At 40.7% G+C, this 16,961-nt stretch overlaps 1 protein-coding gene across 2 annotated transcripts; it reads right to left on the bottom strand.

Moving 5' to 3' along the window:
- Positions 1 to 5,251: 5,251 nt before the first annotated feature.
- LOC106590080 (patched domain-containing protein 3) lies at positions 5,252 to 13,478 on the bottom strand. Of its 2 annotated transcripts, XM_014180623.2 has the most exons (4): positions 12,620 to 13,471; positions 7,629 to 7,750; positions 7,355 to 7,500; positions 5,252 to 7,241 (listed from the first exon to the last, which is right to left on the bottom strand). In XM_014180623.2, the coding sequence occupies exons 1-4, from the start codon at positions 13,340 to 13,342 to the stop codon at positions 5,497 to 5,499; spliced, it is 2,736 nt and encodes a 911-aa protein (XP_014036098.2). In that variant the 5' UTR covers positions 13,343 to 13,471; the 3' UTR covers positions 5,252 to 5,496. The 2 variants fall into 2 exon arrangements, with proteins under 2 accessions (XP_014036098.2, XP_045566973.1); XM_045711017.1 differs by having other exon boundaries at positions 6,969 to 7,500; positions 12,620 to 13,478.
- Between the last annotated feature and the right edge of the window lie 3,483 nt (positions 13,479 to 16,961).

Here is a 16,961-nt window from a genome sequence, read left to right as displayed (position 1 = left end):
GATTCCAAACTAATCCGACTAATAGAATAGAATAGAATAGAATATGGACTCCAGTTCTACTTTAGACCTCTTGTGAGGCATAAAATGAGGTGAAGCGTGCCTTTAAGCCTGTTATATTATATCCTGCCAACAGCACCTTGCAAATTCAGGTGTGTATTTCCCCTACAATCTACTATAGACCTGTGCACCTTCCAATCAACAAACTCATCTAAAGTATTCTGTGGGTCCCTCATTTGTGTTACTCAAGTAAGCATCATTGAAAGATCATGGCTTCATTAACTCATGTGAACATTCTATCTATATCATTACATGTCTTTCACCCCCCCCCCCCCCCCCCCCACACACACACACACCTCTATCTCTCTCCACCCCCTCTCGCTCTCGCTCCACCCCCTCCCTCCTACCCCCTTTCTATCCACCCCCCTCTCAACCTCCCCACTCTCTCTTTCTCTCCCCCTATCTCTCTCTGGGGTGTAGGGGCATGTCAAGTCACGCTGTTTGGGCTGGAGGCATCTCATCCAGGGAGGAGGCTGAGGCTGGGGGAATACAGCCGTGACGGAGGGGAGGGAGGGTGTGTGACAGCTGGGTGCTGGGGGCGTCTCCTGAGGGCCACTAGGGAACCAAACCCAACATCCAAGACAGACTTATGGATCAGCAGAAGCAGGTGCACCCACCTTTATCAGCCACATCTCAAACCTCTGCTTTTCCAATATGTTGGTTGAGGAATTGCATAAATTGTGTTTCAGTTCAAAATAACAACAGTATTCACATGAGGGATGCAATGTAAATGGCACAGATAAGCAATCTGATACATAAGCAAACACATCTACTGATACATTCATTTTGAAAGAGGTCACCATTATCATCAAATCAAATCAAATGTATTTATATAGACCTTCGTACATCAGCTGATATCTCAAAGTGCTGTACAGAAACCCAGCCTAAAACCCCAAACAGCAAGCAATGCATGTGAAAGAAGCACGGTGGCTAGGAAAAACGCCCTAGGAAAAACTCCCTAGAAAGGCCAAAAACCTAGGAAGAAACCTAGAGAGGAACCAGGCTATGAGGGGTGGCCAGTCCTCTTCTGGCTGTGCAGGGTGGATATTATAACAGAACATGGTCAAGATGTTAAAATGTTCATAAATGACCAGCATGGTCAAATAATAATAATCATAGTAGTTGTCGAGGGTGCAACAAGCACGTCCGGTGAACAGGTCAGGGTTCCATAGCCGCAGGCAGAACAGTTGAAACTGGAGCAGCAGCACGGCCAGGTGGACTGGGGACAGCAAGGAGTCATCATACCAGGTAGTCCTGAGGCATGGTCCTAGGGCTCAGGTCCTCCGAGAGAAAGACAGAAAGAGAGAAAGAGAGAATTAGAGAGAGCATATTTAAATTCACACAGGACACCGGATAAGACAAGAGAAATACTCCAGATGTAACAGACTGACCCTAGCCCCCCGACACATAAACTACTGCAGCATAAATACTGGAGGCTGAGACAGGAGGGATCAGAAGACACTGTGGCCCCATCCGATGATACCCCCGGACAGGGCCAAACAGGCAGGATATAACCCCACCCACTTTGCCAAAGCACAGCCCCCACACCACTTGAGGGATGTCTCCAACCACCAACTTACCGTCCTAAGACAAGGCCGAGTATAGCCCACATTATGTCATTATATTTAAGCAATCAGGCACAATAGGCAGGGCTGTATCATGAATACAGTCACAGGAAAATGGCATTGTTCTGCTCTGGGCCAGTCAACCCATTTACCTGTGACTGTATTCATGACACAGCACTGCTTTGTGTGCCTTATTGCTTTTATAAAACTGTTACCGTATTTAAAATAACAATGAATTAGATATGTTTAATTAAACCGTTATTTTGATAAGTCATTTCATACAATTTCATTCTTCCACCAGAATATGTAGTCCAAACAAAAATCTGGTTGTGAATTATTTTGTTTTAACGACCTTAATTGTTTTTACATAGTACATATGCAAAAATAATACAGTCCGTTCTAAACAAAATTGTTGCTATGCAGGCTGCAAAGCTAATGTTCTTGTCACTTGCTAGCTAGCTAGCCAACTTTAGCTAACTGAGTCACTCAAACGTTGAACCTGGAATGACAGTACACTAGCTGCATTTTCGTTTGTCTGAGCATTTTTTCTATTGGTATTTACTTGGATATGTCCATGATAATGACGTTGATGCGTGATATCCACTGGCTCAGAAAAAGTTGTCTAGTCTTGTCTCGTCTGGGTACTGTTCACTCTGTACCTTAGTACAGAGATCGAAAAGCAAAAGTGAAACATGGTTTCCGAGGCTTATATTAACCACCGCTGTGCCAAACTAAATGCTGGAAGTAAGGGGGAAAAATGTGCGAATTGGGATAAACACAAGACATGATTCGAACAGCAACATATTCAATGCAATCTGGTTTCAGAGCTGGTCATGGGTGCACCTCAGCCATGCTCAAGGTCCTAAACGATATCGTAACCTTCATCGATAAGAAACAATACTGTGCTGCCGTATTTATTGACCTGACCAAGGCTTTCGACTCTGTCAATCACCACATCCTCCTTGGCAGACTCAATAGCCTTGTTTCTCAAATGATTTCCTCACCTGGTTCACCAACTACTTCTCTGATAGAGTTCAATGTGTCAAATCGGATGGCCTGTTGTCCGGGCCTCTGGTAGTCTCTATGGGGGTGCCACAGGGTTCAATTCTTGGGCCAACTCTTTTCTCTGTATACATCAATGATGTTGCTCTTGCTGCTGGTGAGTCTCTGATCCACCTCTACGCAGACGACACCATTCTGTATACTCTGGCCCTTCTTTGGACACTGTGTTAACAACCCTCCAGACGAGCTTCAATGCCAGACAACTCTCCTTCTGTGGCCTCCAACTGCTCTTAAATAAGTAAAACTAAATGCATGCTCTTCAACCGATCGCTGACTGTACCTGCCCACCCGTCCAGCATCACTACTCTGGACGGTTCTGACTTAGAATATGTGGACAACTACAAATACCTAGGTGTCTGGTTAGACTGTAAGCTCTCCTTCCAGACTCACATCAAACATCTCCAATCCAAAGTTAAATCTAGAATTGGCTTCCTATTTCGCAACAAAGCATCCTTCAGTCATGCTGCCAAATATACCCTCGTAAAACTGACCATCCTACCAATCCTCAACTTCGGCGATGTCATTTACAAAATAGCCTCCAATACCCTACTCAATAAACTGGATGCAGTCTATAACAGTGCCATTCGTTTTGTCACCAAAGCCCCATATACTACCCACCACTGCGACCTGTACGCTCTCGTTGGCTGGCCCTCACTTCATACTCGTCGCCAAACCCACTGGCTCCAGGTCATCTACAAGACCCTGCTAGGTAAAGTCCCCCCTTATCTCTGCTCACTGGTCACCATAGCAGCACCCACCTGTAGCACGCACTCCAGCAGGTATATCTCTCTGGTCACCCCCAAAGCCAATTCCTCCTTTGGCCGTCTCTCCTTCCAGTTCTCTGCTGCCAATGACTGGAACGAACTACAAAAATCTCTAAAACTAGTAACACTTATCTCCCTCACTAGCTTTAAGCACCAGCTGTCAGAGCAGCTCACCAATCACTGCACCTGTACATAGCCCATCTATAATTTAGCCCATACAACTACCTCTTCCCCTACTGTATTTATTTATTTATTTTGCTCCTTTGCACCCCATTATTTCTATTTCTACTTTGCACTTTCTTCCACTGCAAATCTACCATTCCAGTGTTTTACTTGCTATATTGTATTTACTTTGCCACCATGGCCTTTTTTGCCTTTACCTCCCTTATCTCACCTCATTTGCTCACATTGTATATAGACTTATTTTTCTACTGTATTATTGACTGTATGTTTGTTTTACTCCATGTGTAACTCTGTGTTGTTGTATGTGTCGAACTGCTTTGCTTTATCTTGGCCAGGTCGCAATTGTAAATGAGAACTTGTTCTCAACTTGCCTACCTGGCTAAATAAAGGTGAAATAAGAAATAAATAAAAAATTCTTATTGAGGAGCAGTGCGACTTTTCAGATGGAACCTTTATCAGGCATAGGTGTGTCTGTGGCGGCCTATACAGCACGGCTTGGAATGCTGCTCTTCCAATCATCATCCAGGATCCAAACAACCAGTTTTATAACAGTAGCTATTAGAAATTATAAACTGTGTGGTTCGGGCCCTGAATGCTGATTGCCTGAAAGCCGTGGTATACCGAATACCACGGGTATGACAAAACAAGTATTTTTACTACTCTAATTACGTTGGTAACCACGTTATAATAGCAATAAGGCACCTCTGGGGTTTGTGATATATGGCCAATATACCGCATCACGTAGTGCCTAGGAACAGTCCTTAGCCGTGGTATATTGGCCATATACCACACCTCCTTGGGCCTTATTGCATAAGTATGGTGTACATTTTCTAGACAGATTGCTCAATATCTTCACACCCAGACAATCAAATGTAAACAATTTCAAATTATTTATTCTAGACTGACAAACTGAAGTTGTTTTTTAAGTCTCTTAAAAAGACATGCAGGTGTTCAAAGTACACTACACTTTATCAGAGGACCTTAATGCAGAGGAATTGGCACCTTGAGAGACATTTAAGTCCAGATCTCTCCGACAGTTTAGAGATGGAAGTAATGTATTTAGCCATTTCTCCTGGAATTGAAAAAGCTGTATTGATAGGTAATTTAGCTGATTTAGTGATCTAAGACATCAGGTAATTGTTGTAAATGTCACACCAGTCTTCACTTTGGCTCCCCCTCCTGTCCAGCTCAGGCGTTCAGCGTCGCCGGCCTTCTAGCTGCTGCAGAACATACTGCTGGCAAACGCCCTTCATTACACACACCTGGTCCCAATCCCCACTCTATATGTACTCCCTCTGCCGTTTGTCTTTGTCGGTCATTGTAAATGTTACTTGTTATCCTGAGAAGAATTTCTCCTACTATTTCCTGATTCATTTATATTTTTGCACTAATGGTTCGCCCTGTGCCTTTTTGTTTATGAAGATATATTTTGAGCTCCACAGTGTTTGGGTTTCGTCCTGCTTTGTTCTAGGGTGCTTAAATAAATTCAGTAGTTCTAAACATGCGACTGCCTCCTCCTCTCTACACCAGTCACAGTAAAATAACCTTTTACAGTTGAAATAAAAAAATGTCAACAAAAAAAAAATGTAGGATTTCTACTTGTGATACAATTGGATATCATTTAAACAGGGCATATGAAACAACCTTTATTTGAAATTTAAAAAAGTACACAAGTCAACAGATACAGTCAAAGAACAAAATAAGCAGATTTTGTATACCATATTAAAAAGGTTAAAAAACAGGCCAACCAAAGAAATACAACTGTAAACAGCACCTTAATTGACACACATGGTAAATAATAGTGACAGATCTATCAAAACTGTACAGTACATGAAGACATCCTGGGCTAGTATCACCATACTGCTTCATGGGCAGTCAGGGTCTGTGGCCCAAATTGTGTGAGACAAATTGTTTTTGTTTTGTATTACACAAATGTGGGTTTTCTGTGTACATATTGTGTGTTTGTCATTGCAAACATTATCGGTAACAAATACTTTGTTGTCACAGGCTACACACTTCTTGTCAAGTTTCATTTGCGGCATAACCCCACTCTTAAAATCTTTTTTCAGATCACTTTTTTGTTTTTCTGAGTTGCGTGTGAATAAAGTTAGAAACACTGGGAGGAAAGTGATGCCATGAATGAGCCCAAAAAGCATTACCAAGAACATAATCTTAAAAAAAGTCCTGAAAATATGATTCTTGGAAGCAGCCAAAACCACCACACCTAAAATGGTCGAACTAGCCCCTTGTACTATGGGATAGCCCAAAGTAAAGAGAGCATCAACAATTCTTTCATTGACACTCGATTTTTTGCACGAGACAAAGGCGTAGGATATATGAGCAGAGAAATCAACGGTGAAGCCAATGCAGACAACAAGAATGATCATGGATATGGAGTCTAGATTGACGTCCCACAATGCCATGAAACCAGTGACGCCCACAATGACAGAAACGATAGAGAATGTCACCCACAGAGAACAGAGAGGGTTAGGAATCAGTAAAAGGGCGATAATCAACATGACTGCTGTCGTGACTCCAATATTCTGGAGGGTGCCACTCACTATAACAGCATACTGGTCATAGTAGATGAATGCCGGATGGTAAACTATCAATGGGACAACACTACAACTTTCTGCTGTTTCTTTAAGGCTGTTGACCATTTCAATTTCCATACTGGCATTGACTATATTAACAGTTTGGATGAAGAATCGAGAAGCATGGATAGCATTACTGGTAAAGTTCACATCTTGCTTAAAATCAGGGTACAAATTCAGAAATAAAAATAAATTTGCACTGAATACAATTTCATCATCAATGTTTAAATGTGTACTTCGTGCATAGCCTTCATAGTAATCTAGCCAGGATGTATACAAATCATCCGTAATAAATTGAAGCTTCTTAAAGTCCTCCATACAGGAGAGGAGTTCAGATCGTTTGTTCTTATCCCAATATGGAAATTTCTCACTGACAATTACCATGACATTAGGACCATAACTAGAAAAGTATTGCCTGTCATTGTCATAATACGGAATAACATAAGAGTCATCAGCCGCCAAATCACGAAGATCAATTCCTTGCTGTATTTGAAAACACCCATAGATACTTGCGGCCAAATACCCAGCATAAATAAAGATTACAATTACTTTGGTCCATGGTTTCGTCAGAAAAGGACCATAGTATTTCTTAAAGAAATGATTGATTGGTTGTTCTTTCTCTGTCCCAGTGGCTTTATCATAGTTCCCTCCCACACAACACATACTATACCCATTAGAACATTCTTTGGGATTCTCAGATGGAATCTTCATGCAAGTCAACCAGTGTCTGTTGCTTCTTTCTCTCCTCCCATTCAATGCCAGGAAAGCTCCAAAGAATGTGATATTGTAAATGTAGCAAAATATAATGGCAGTGCTTGTATACAGGCAGAAATATTGTACTGACGGAAAGTCGGACATGAGTCCAATGTAAAACCCAAGGACGTCAGTCAAGGTGGTGATGGTTATAGACATGGCAGCTTCTTTGTAGGTGTGTGCCATGCGTTTCTCCACGGGGTCTTTGACATTGGTCTGCTGCCAGTTTGACACCATAATGAACATGTCATCGACACCAATTCCTGTAAAGTATACATGCTGTTGTCATCTAGTGAACAGAGTCAGTTGGAGCTTTGAAATGGATTTAACCTGACATTGAAAATGGACTTATTATTGACTCCATAAATGATCTTACCAAGTATAAGGAAAGGACAGTTTACCACAGTAATGACAAAGGGCATTCCAATGTAAAACATCAATCCAAATGAGGACAGCACAGCTAGGCCAGCAGAGAGGACACCAATGGCAGCCACCCACACTTTGTTCCTCACATTGTCCAGCCTAAGACAAAATGGTTGTCATCCACAAACAACCAAATTTACCTGGAATGATCAACAGTTGAATGACAATTTACCATACTTTGACAGCGACTGGTCAATTTGGTCAACAACAACAAAAAATCTGCTTACCTTAGGCAAGATATGACTGAAAAGGCGATGGCAAGGGCATATGTGGTTGAGAACAATGGAATCCCGTCTGTGGTGTGTTTTTCTATCTCCTCCTGCTTCGATTGTGAAGTATAGTAAGACACCTACACAATGAAATGTTCCACAGAGAAGCAACTGTTAAACAAAATATATATATATATTTCAATCTAAGGCCTACTTAAAAGTCAATAATCCATAAGAGCAGTATCGTAACTGTGGTATAGAAGATTCCTCTGGTTTGTAAAGGACAGAGAATGTTATATTTCAAGTGCTTGTCACGCCCTGACCATAGAGTGACGAGGGGGTGTTCTAGTTTAAAATTTCTATGTTGGTGTTTTGGTTTGGTTCCCAATTAGAGGCAGCTGGTAATCGTTGCCTCTAATTGGGGATCATATTTAAGTAGCTATTTTTCCCACCTGTGTTTGTGGGATATTGTTTTGTGTTTGTGCACCATGTAGTCATGTGTCGTTTATTGATTTATTTGCTTTTGCTTAAAGTTTCACTTTGTAATAAATATGTGGAACTCAACATCTGCTGCGCCTTGGTCTGCTCATTTCCAAGACCGTGACAGTGCTGTAGCCATGCCACTACTGTACTTGGTAACACTTTACAATATGGTTATTTGCATTAATTCATGTTTTAGCATGAGAAAATGATTAACAAATACATTGAAAAGCAATGTTTTGAAAATATCATTCATATTCTATTCAATATGTCATATACAGTGTCTTCAGAAAGTACTCAGAACCCTTGACTTTTTCAAAATGTTGTTACGTTATAGCTTTATTCTAAAATGAATTAAATAAAACAAAATCCTTTGCAATCTACACACAATACCTCAAAGTGAAAACTGGTCTTTAGACATTTTTGCAAATGTCTAAAAAAATATATGAAAAAAAATAGGAAATACCCGTATTTACATAAGTATTCAGAACGTTTGCTATGAGACTTGAAATTGAGCTCAGGTGCATCCTGTTTCCATTGATCATCCTTGAGATGTTTCTACAACTTGATTGGAGTCCACCTGTGGTAAATTCAATTGATTAGACATGATTTGGAAAGGCACACAACTGTCTATAAAAGGTCCCACAGTTGACAGTGCATGTCAGAGCAAAAACCAAGCCATGAGGTCAAAATAATTGACCGTAGAGCTCTAAGACAGAGTTGTGTCAAGGCACAGATCTGGGGAAGGGTACCAAAAAATGTCTGAGGCATTGAAGGCCTCATTGAAGGATTCTTAAATCTGTCCGCCCGGCCAAACTGAGCAATCGGGGGGGAAAGGGCCTCGGTCAGGGAAGTGACCAAGAACCCGATGGTCACTCTGACAGAGCTCTAGAGTTCCTCTGTGGAGATGGGAGAACCTTCCAGAAGGACAACCATCTCTGTAGCACTCCACTAATCAGACCTTTATGGTAGAGTGGCCAGACGGAAACCACTCCTCAGTAAAAGGCACATGACATCCCGCTTGGAGTTTGCCAAAAGACACCTAAAGACTCTCAGACCATGAGAAGCAAGATTCTCTGGTCTGATGAAACCAAGATTGAACTCTTTGGCCTGAATGCCAAGTGTCATGTCTGCAGAAAACCTGGCACCATCCCTACGGTGAAGTATTGTGGTGGCAGCATCATTCTGTGGGGATGTTTTTCAGCGGCAGGGACTGGGAGACTAGTCAGGATTGAGGCAAAGATGAATGAAGCAAAGTACAGAAAGATCCTTGATGGAAACCTGCTCCAGAGTGCTCATGACCTCAGACTGTGGTGAAGGTTCACCTTTCAACAGGACAATGACCCTAAGCACACAGCCAAGACCATGCAGTAGTGGCTTCGGGACAAGTCTCTGAATGTCCTTGAGTGGCCCAACCTGATCGAACATCTCTGGAGAGACCTGAAAATAGCTGTGCAGCAACTCTCCCCATCCAACCTGACAGAGGTTGAGAGGATCTGCAGAGAAGAATAGGAGAAACTCCCCAAATACATGTGTGCCAAGCTTGTAGCATCATACCCAAGAAGACTCTAAGCTGTAGTCGATGACAAAGGTGCTTCAACAAAGTACTGAGTAAAGGGTCTGAATACTTATGTAAATGTGATATTTCAATATATATATATATTTTTAATTATACATTTGCTTTGTCTTTATGGGTTATTGTGTGTAGATTGATGAGAACTAACAATTTAATCAATTTTAGAAAAAGGCTGTAACATTATAAAATGTGGAAAAAGTCAAAGGGTCTAAATAGTTTCTGAAGGTACTGTAGCTTGCTGCAGTTCCCCAGTAAATGTTTAGCTGTCTTGCAAAGTACAGAGTGCTATATTTCAAGTGCTGTAACCATGCCATTACCGTACTTGTTAATGCTTTAAAATAAGGTTACCGGTACATACAGTACCAGTCAAAAGTTTGGACACACCGACTCATTACAGGGTTTTTCTTTATTTTTTACTAATTTCTACATTATATCATTTATTTTATATTCTTCAAAGTAGCCACCCTTTGCCTTGATGACAGCTTTGCACACTCTTGGCATTCTCTCAACCAGCTTTATGAGGTAGTCACCTGAAATGCACTTCAATTAACAGGTGTGCCTTGTTAATTTGTGGAATTACTTAATGAGTTTGAGCCAATCAGTTGTGTTGTGACAAGGTAGGGGTGGTATACAGAAGATAGCCCTATTTAGTAAAATACCAAGTCCATATTATGGAAAGAACAGATCAAATAAGCAAAGAGAAATGACAGTTCCATGTTTTTTTTTCTGTAAAGGTGGCTGCATAATCCTTCTACACCTGCATTGCTGGCTGGGTTTCTGTACAGCACTTTGTAACTTTGTTACATCAGCTGATGTAAGAAGGGCTTTCTAAATACATTTGATTGATTGATAATAGGTTTGGTTTGCTCCTAGCAGAATTCCGTGTAGGCGATACGAATGTCTGTGCCTCCCATACTCCCTTAAAGGCCTTCGCCTGAAAAACGAGAAAAAAGCGGCAATGTTACTGTTTGTCCCTCAAGGTAGCTACAAAATAGCCAGTCCCCGCTTCCTCAAAATATTCTGTAATAATCTAAGATAAATCAACGGATCTGTAATTAATTTGGACTTTTTTGCTGAGGAAGTCTTAGTCGCGCAATTGTACATCTAACTACGATGTTTGGTGGAGTATTTCTCAAGTGAAAAAAATGTGCATGAAAACTAGTCGCATCTCATTGAATGACAACAAACACTTTATTGAAGAATTCCGTCCATAGTTCCCACTCCTTTTAACAGTAGTACTGTTCGGCTACCGAACCTTGACTCAGTAAAAACACAAACTAAAAATTAGAAGTGCTCAGGGATACTTGACATAAATCCTCTTGGGATTTGAAATTGCGACTGTTTGGTCTTGAATAATTTAGGGGGTTTCACACTCTGGTGGGTTTCCGTTTTCCCCCTTAGTTGGATTGTTTGAACGGGTGTGCATTCTGGAGCGCACTAAACAACACAGTGGTTCGCTCAAAAAGGGTGGTCTCGGTCATATTCAGTTCATACCATGGTTCGGTTAGCTGTAGGTGAGAATGCAGTCCGGACCAAACACAGGAAAAGAATCAGAGGCGCACATTATTATTGGTTGTTTGACTGGGAACATTTTATTAAATACACGCAGCATCATAACTTGATATCTCTGAAACATTCAGTGAGTAGGAGCGCATTTATGAGCGCATCCGATGCAGATTAAGGGATATGGGGGCAATGCCTGGATAAAGGCTACTGGCTATTCACCTTGCAGTAAGAGCGGCTTTTGCGCTCCCGCACTTTGTTGAAAGACCAGAGCGAAAGTAATATGAAGATTGGAAGACAAGTGATGCTTCATGATAATCATAAATGGATTTAACGTGATTATGTTTGTCCAATAAACAAATATATTGCATGAACACGTGGTTTTATTTAGGAATTTTTGTTCGTTTGACATTTTGGGAATGTGAAACCAACCAGTTTAAAAATCACAAAAATACAATGTAACAAATAGTCAAACTCTGATTCGAACTATAGCTCAGAAAATGCCCTTAATGTCTCATTAGTGCCACCGGATACTTACTTGTTACCAAGAACATACATTCACCTGCCAGTTTATTAGGTGCACCCATCTAGGACCCCCCTTTGCCTACAGAACAACCTGTATTCTCGGGGCATGGATTCTACAAGTCAGAAACTTTCCACATGGATGTTGGTCCATGCTGATGGATGGCACTTTCCTCTTTGTTCTCTATTGCTCCTCTATTTTTTCTCAAGCAAGAGGGAGGCCAATGACATCACAAATACCCATCAGACCTACTCCTTGATGTTTGCATCTATTTTTCTCAAAACATTTTTTTTTACCCTTTTGTGTGTGCACTTTCCTGTATTTATACTTGGGATATATCTTGTCAACAGTAAAAGTAAACCAAATATTGAACTATTGTTTTGTGAATCAAATTGATAATTGTTAGCTTATAATGGCGCAGTTGGTAGAGCATGGTGCTTGCAATGCCAGGGTTGTGGGTTTGATTCCCATGGGGGACCAGTACATAAATCTTTGCACTCACTACAGTAAGTCACTCTGGATAAGAGCATCTGCTAAATGTAAAATGATTAGTTAATGCTGATTTATGTAACCTTCTTGTGAAGTGGTACACCAGTACTTTAAGTTTGTTTTCTTGATAACACTTTCTTTCAATGTTCCGTAGTCAGAGTTGAGGAGCAACTGATTACATGTAAGTTACATGTTACATGTAATCTGATTTATAAAAAACGAACTATAATCAGTTATGTTACCAGCAAAAATATTGTAATCAGATTACAGACACTTTTGAAAAACTAGATGATTACTTCTTGGATTACTTTTAAATTCAGAAAGGATGTTGCGGATTACATCTGGAAGGTAACCTACCCAACCCTGTCTGTCGTAATGCTCTCATAAGGTTGGCTAAAGCTATAGTACATATATGCTATTATTTCAATACATACATACCTTAATATTTTCATTGTCTCTCTCATCTGATAGGATCCTTTGGAATTCTTTTAACCATGCCTCAGCTCTGGTGGTGTGACTTTCCAAGAAGTAGAAAAGCTTTACAGCTTTGGCACTTTTGACTTCACTTTTGACATTTGCTTGAACCCCACCTATTGCAGATCCCAGAAAGAGTTGTCTTGATTTGTGTGTATATAAAGGAAAAGTAATGTTTGTCTGCTCAATTCTGCTTGCATTGAAGTCAATAATGTCTAAAATCTCATTTGACACACAATGTCCATTTGTCTTTGCACATAAATGGCTGAACCTCAACTCCCTTTGGTCTACATCAACTGAGATATCTATAACTTTATTGTTCACTTTGATAATGTTCTTCAAATTTTCTGTGCTTAGAATATTTGATTTGTCGTTAGATACCATGATGATTGATGCGTAATTCCCTTCTTCATAGAGCCTCTGGCTTGAGAACTCTGTGTCGTCATTTGGAAAGTTCTCTTTGACAAAGGCCCTAGCAATCTTTGAGGGTCCACTCCTTGGTGTAAATTGTCGTTCAATGTCATTATCCTCCCTGTCTTTCAGAAAATAAAACCCTCCTCCCAGAATTCCGGATACTATTAGAGTAATAACAAAAAACCAGACCGGGTAGGTGCCAACAATTCGTCCAAATTTCTCAAAGAGATTCGACAAGGGCTTCTCAATGCAGTCTGTACGTTGGCAGCCCATCCTATGACTTGAGCTTGTTCTTCATTCAGGTACAGTAGAAAGCTGAGGCTGCTGGTGGCCTTTCTATAACTGAGAGACTGGTTAAAGACTGACAGGCATATTTATTCATAAACTGTACTCCAGTACACCTTACCTTTCGGAACAAGAACGGTTGGTTTGTTTGCAAATTTAGATAAAAGAATAAAAGGCTTTTATAAAAAGAATACAATTGTGTAAAGTCAAACAACTTCCCTAAACAAATAAGAAAACTATACAAATATCCCCCTAAGGAAGTTGATCATGGGGCTTGGGTTACTACAGGTTACACTTGAGAAAGAACACAACAGAGTCAATATTTTGGCAACGTAACCACAGAGATTACATGAACGTTAAATACATTATTTCACTTTTTTAGTATTTTATTGAACTTCTTTGATTTAAAAAAAGTAGTCCAAAGGTTGTACTGGGAGTTTTCTTGAGGTAAAATGGTGTAAGAAGTTCACAACTAAATATCAACTGATACCTATAACCTGTTGAACATTAAATGGGTCATTTCACTGATTCATAGACTGTTCTCATGGCAAGCGGTACCGAACGCCAAGTCTGGGACCAAAAGGCTCATAAATAGCTTCTACCCCCAAGCCATAAGACTGCTGAACAGTTAATCAAATGGCTACCCTGACTATTTGCACTGACTCTCTGGCTTTATGCACACACACTGGACTTTACCCGCACACTCACGCATACTACACTGACCCTCCAACACACACACACACACACACACACACACACACACACACACACACACACACACACACACACACACACACACACACACACACACACACACACACACACACACACACACACACACACACACACACACACAATGTTATCGTTTATTGGGTACTTTCAATACACAGTTCTCAACTCAATGACTTCTTGAAGTCCTCCAAGCCTCCCTGGTTGGTAAAAATGTGGCACGCACCAGCATTCCTTTCCACATGAGGTAGAAAATCTGTGAACCCAGGCCAATGAGTGCACCAAGAGAAGACCAATAAAGTGGGTCAAGTCAAGTGATAAAGACTACATACACTCACACACATAAAACACACACACATGCATAGTGACACCGCACACTCACACACTTTCACACTCTTCACTGTTGCTACTCTGTTTATTATCTATCCTGATTGCCTAGTCACTTTTACCTGTACCTACCTGTACATACTAACTCAAGCACCTCAACTACTTCGTACCCCTGCACATTGACTCGGTAGCGGTATACACTTTGTATATAGTCTTGTTATTGTTATTTTATTGTGTTACTTTGTTTTATTTTTAGCACATTTTTCTTGCTTTTTAACACTGCATTGTTGGGAAAGGGCTCGTAAGTAAACTTTTCAAGATAAAGCCTGTTCTATTCGTCTTATTTTTGTGTGTGGATTTGATTTGATTCGGTGCCTTTTGAGAATGCATCTTGGTTAAAAATATATATATAATTACATTCTGTCATAAAGAGCACATGTTCAACTTCATAAAAAACATGTTTTCCCATCTCAAGTGGTTTTAAAAAAAATGACTATAGTAACTGGCTATTAAGTGCCTATTTAGTTCCTAAGGTAGAGCATGTAATGCCAAGATAGTGGGTTTGATTCCCAGGACCACCCATACGTAAAATGTATGCACACATGACTGTAAGTCACTTTGGATAAAAGCGTTTGCTAAATGGCATATATTATTAAGTGCCGAATAAAGTAACAGGATTGATCATTTCATTTTAAGTAAGCCATGAATCCCCTCGTGACAGTGGGAATGGAAGCTGGTTGTATGCAACAGCCAGTTTGCTACAGAAGGAAAATAATCCCTCAGCAACAGGAAATGTGAATTATTATGTGGATTATAAATAATGGACTTTTGATACACTGTACATTTTTCATATCGGAAAATCAAGCCTGAAATTTCAAAGTGGAAATTACAAACTTTAGAAGCCTTTTTAAACCTCACTACAAGGCTCTTTTGCACAGGGAGGTTACTATAGGTCAGTGGTAGTCATTGCGCGGGCCGCAGGCCGCATGCGGCCGCAAGCCCTTAATTTGCAGTTTGCAGTCATTTTCCTATTTCCCATTCATAATACATAACAATGATAGAATTTCAATGTGTTTAATGCAGGCCTGAGTCACTTCATTGAGTATATCTATTGTTCTCTGGACGGCAGATAGATGGCAGTATAGAGTAGCTGTTGAACAGAAAGGCCGAAATAGAACGTTTGCCGAAATAGAACGCAACTGCTCAGCTATAGCGACTGACACATATCAGTTTGCTACCAACTCATTTTCCAGTCTGGTCGACATGGATCAATTTATTGTAAAAAAATAAACGTAAATCTACTGACTATGAAAATGAGGGGGAAGAGCTGGAGAACAACGTGACAGCTATGAACGAACAACCACCAGAGAACCAGGAAAATCAGGAAGACGTTGGCGGGGAAATGCAGCTAGCTAATGTGGCTCCGGTGGCTAAGTTCCAAGAGAAATGGACAGACAAGTATTTGTTTGTACTGCATGATGGGACTAGCTGACTTGGTCTTATTTGCCAGAAAGCAGTCAATTGTTTTAAACGGGAAAATTTAGAGCGACATTTGCAGTCACACCATGCCCACTTTGACAAAATATATCCGCCACAAAGCAACCTCAGAAACAACAAAATAGCGCAACTCAAAGGACAACAACAAATGATAGACATATCTAGCACTGTTGCAGAGAAAACGACAAGAGGTAACATATGAGATTGCTTGGATACTCGCAAGAAACAAGGCCTTCACATACGCAGAGATTGTCAAAGAATGTTTTTTTGGCCTCAGCCGAAATATTGTATGCTGATTTCACAAACAAGGAAGCTATTGTTAAGCAAATTAAGGGATTGCAACTCTCAGACTCAACCATGACAAGACTCATAGAAGACATCGGCGAGGACATCAGTAAGCAACTGATTCCAGGCATATCCATGGCGCCCTGTTTTAGTATTGCGCTTGACGAAAGCACTGATGTAAGTGGCATTGCCCAATTATGTGTTTGGGTCCGCTTCCCTCAAAACGAGTCGTTCAGAGAGGAACTTTTATGTTTACTGCCCCTTCAGGGACAAACACGAGGAGAGGATATTCTGAAAGCCCTTGTTACATTTGTTGCCGATAATAATATTGACTACGCAAATCTGGCATCTGTGTGCACTGAAGGCGCCACAAAATTTTGAGGGAAGGAGAAGGGACTCATAGGCCTGATGAGAAAGAAAGAGGATATTCCCGGATTTGTTACGTTTCAGTGTATCATTCATCAGGAAGCACTTGTGGCTTAACTCAAAGAATGTGACTTACAGAATGTGATGCAGCAAGTCGTGCGCATGGTGAACATTATTATTGAGAGGTCACTGAATATACCAGGCAGAATACGGCGACTTGATATTTCACATTGAGGTGAGATGACTGTCTCGTGGCAGAGTTTTGGAAATATTTCCTCTCTCTCCTCCCTCAAATCTGTGAATTTGTTTCAAGCAAGTCGAAAGAGGAGCCAGAGCTGGATGATCCGCAGTGGATATTAAAGCTGGCTTTTTTTAACTGACATCACCTGCCACCTGAACACAG

The sequence above is a fragment of the Salmo salar genome, chromosome ssa29 (assembly GCF_905237065.1).
Source record: "Salmo salar chromosome ssa29, Ssal_v3.1, whole genome shotgun sequence".
NCBI classification, from domain to species: domain Eukaryota; kingdom Metazoa; phylum Chordata; class Actinopteri; order Salmoniformes; family Salmonidae; genus Salmo; species Salmo salar.
This window is presented reverse-complemented; position numbering and strand designations above follow the sequence as displayed.

What these genes read in the sequence shown, in the direction of transcription:
- LOC106590080 (XM_014180623.2), bottom strand. Translation starts at nt 13,342, where the DNA reads ATGGGCTGCCAACGTACAGACTGCATTGAGAAGCCCTTGTCGAATCTC. An exon ending in GAGACAATGAAAATATTAAG is followed by an intron (nt 7,751 to 12,619) that starts GTATGTATGTAT and finishes TTCATTGTGTAG; the next exon opens with GTGTCTTACTATACTTCACA. An exon ending in TCAGTCATATCTTGCCTAAG is followed by an intron (nt 7,501 to 7,628) that starts GTAAGCAGATTT and finishes ATTTTGTCTTAG; the next exon opens with GCTGGACAATGTGAGGAACA.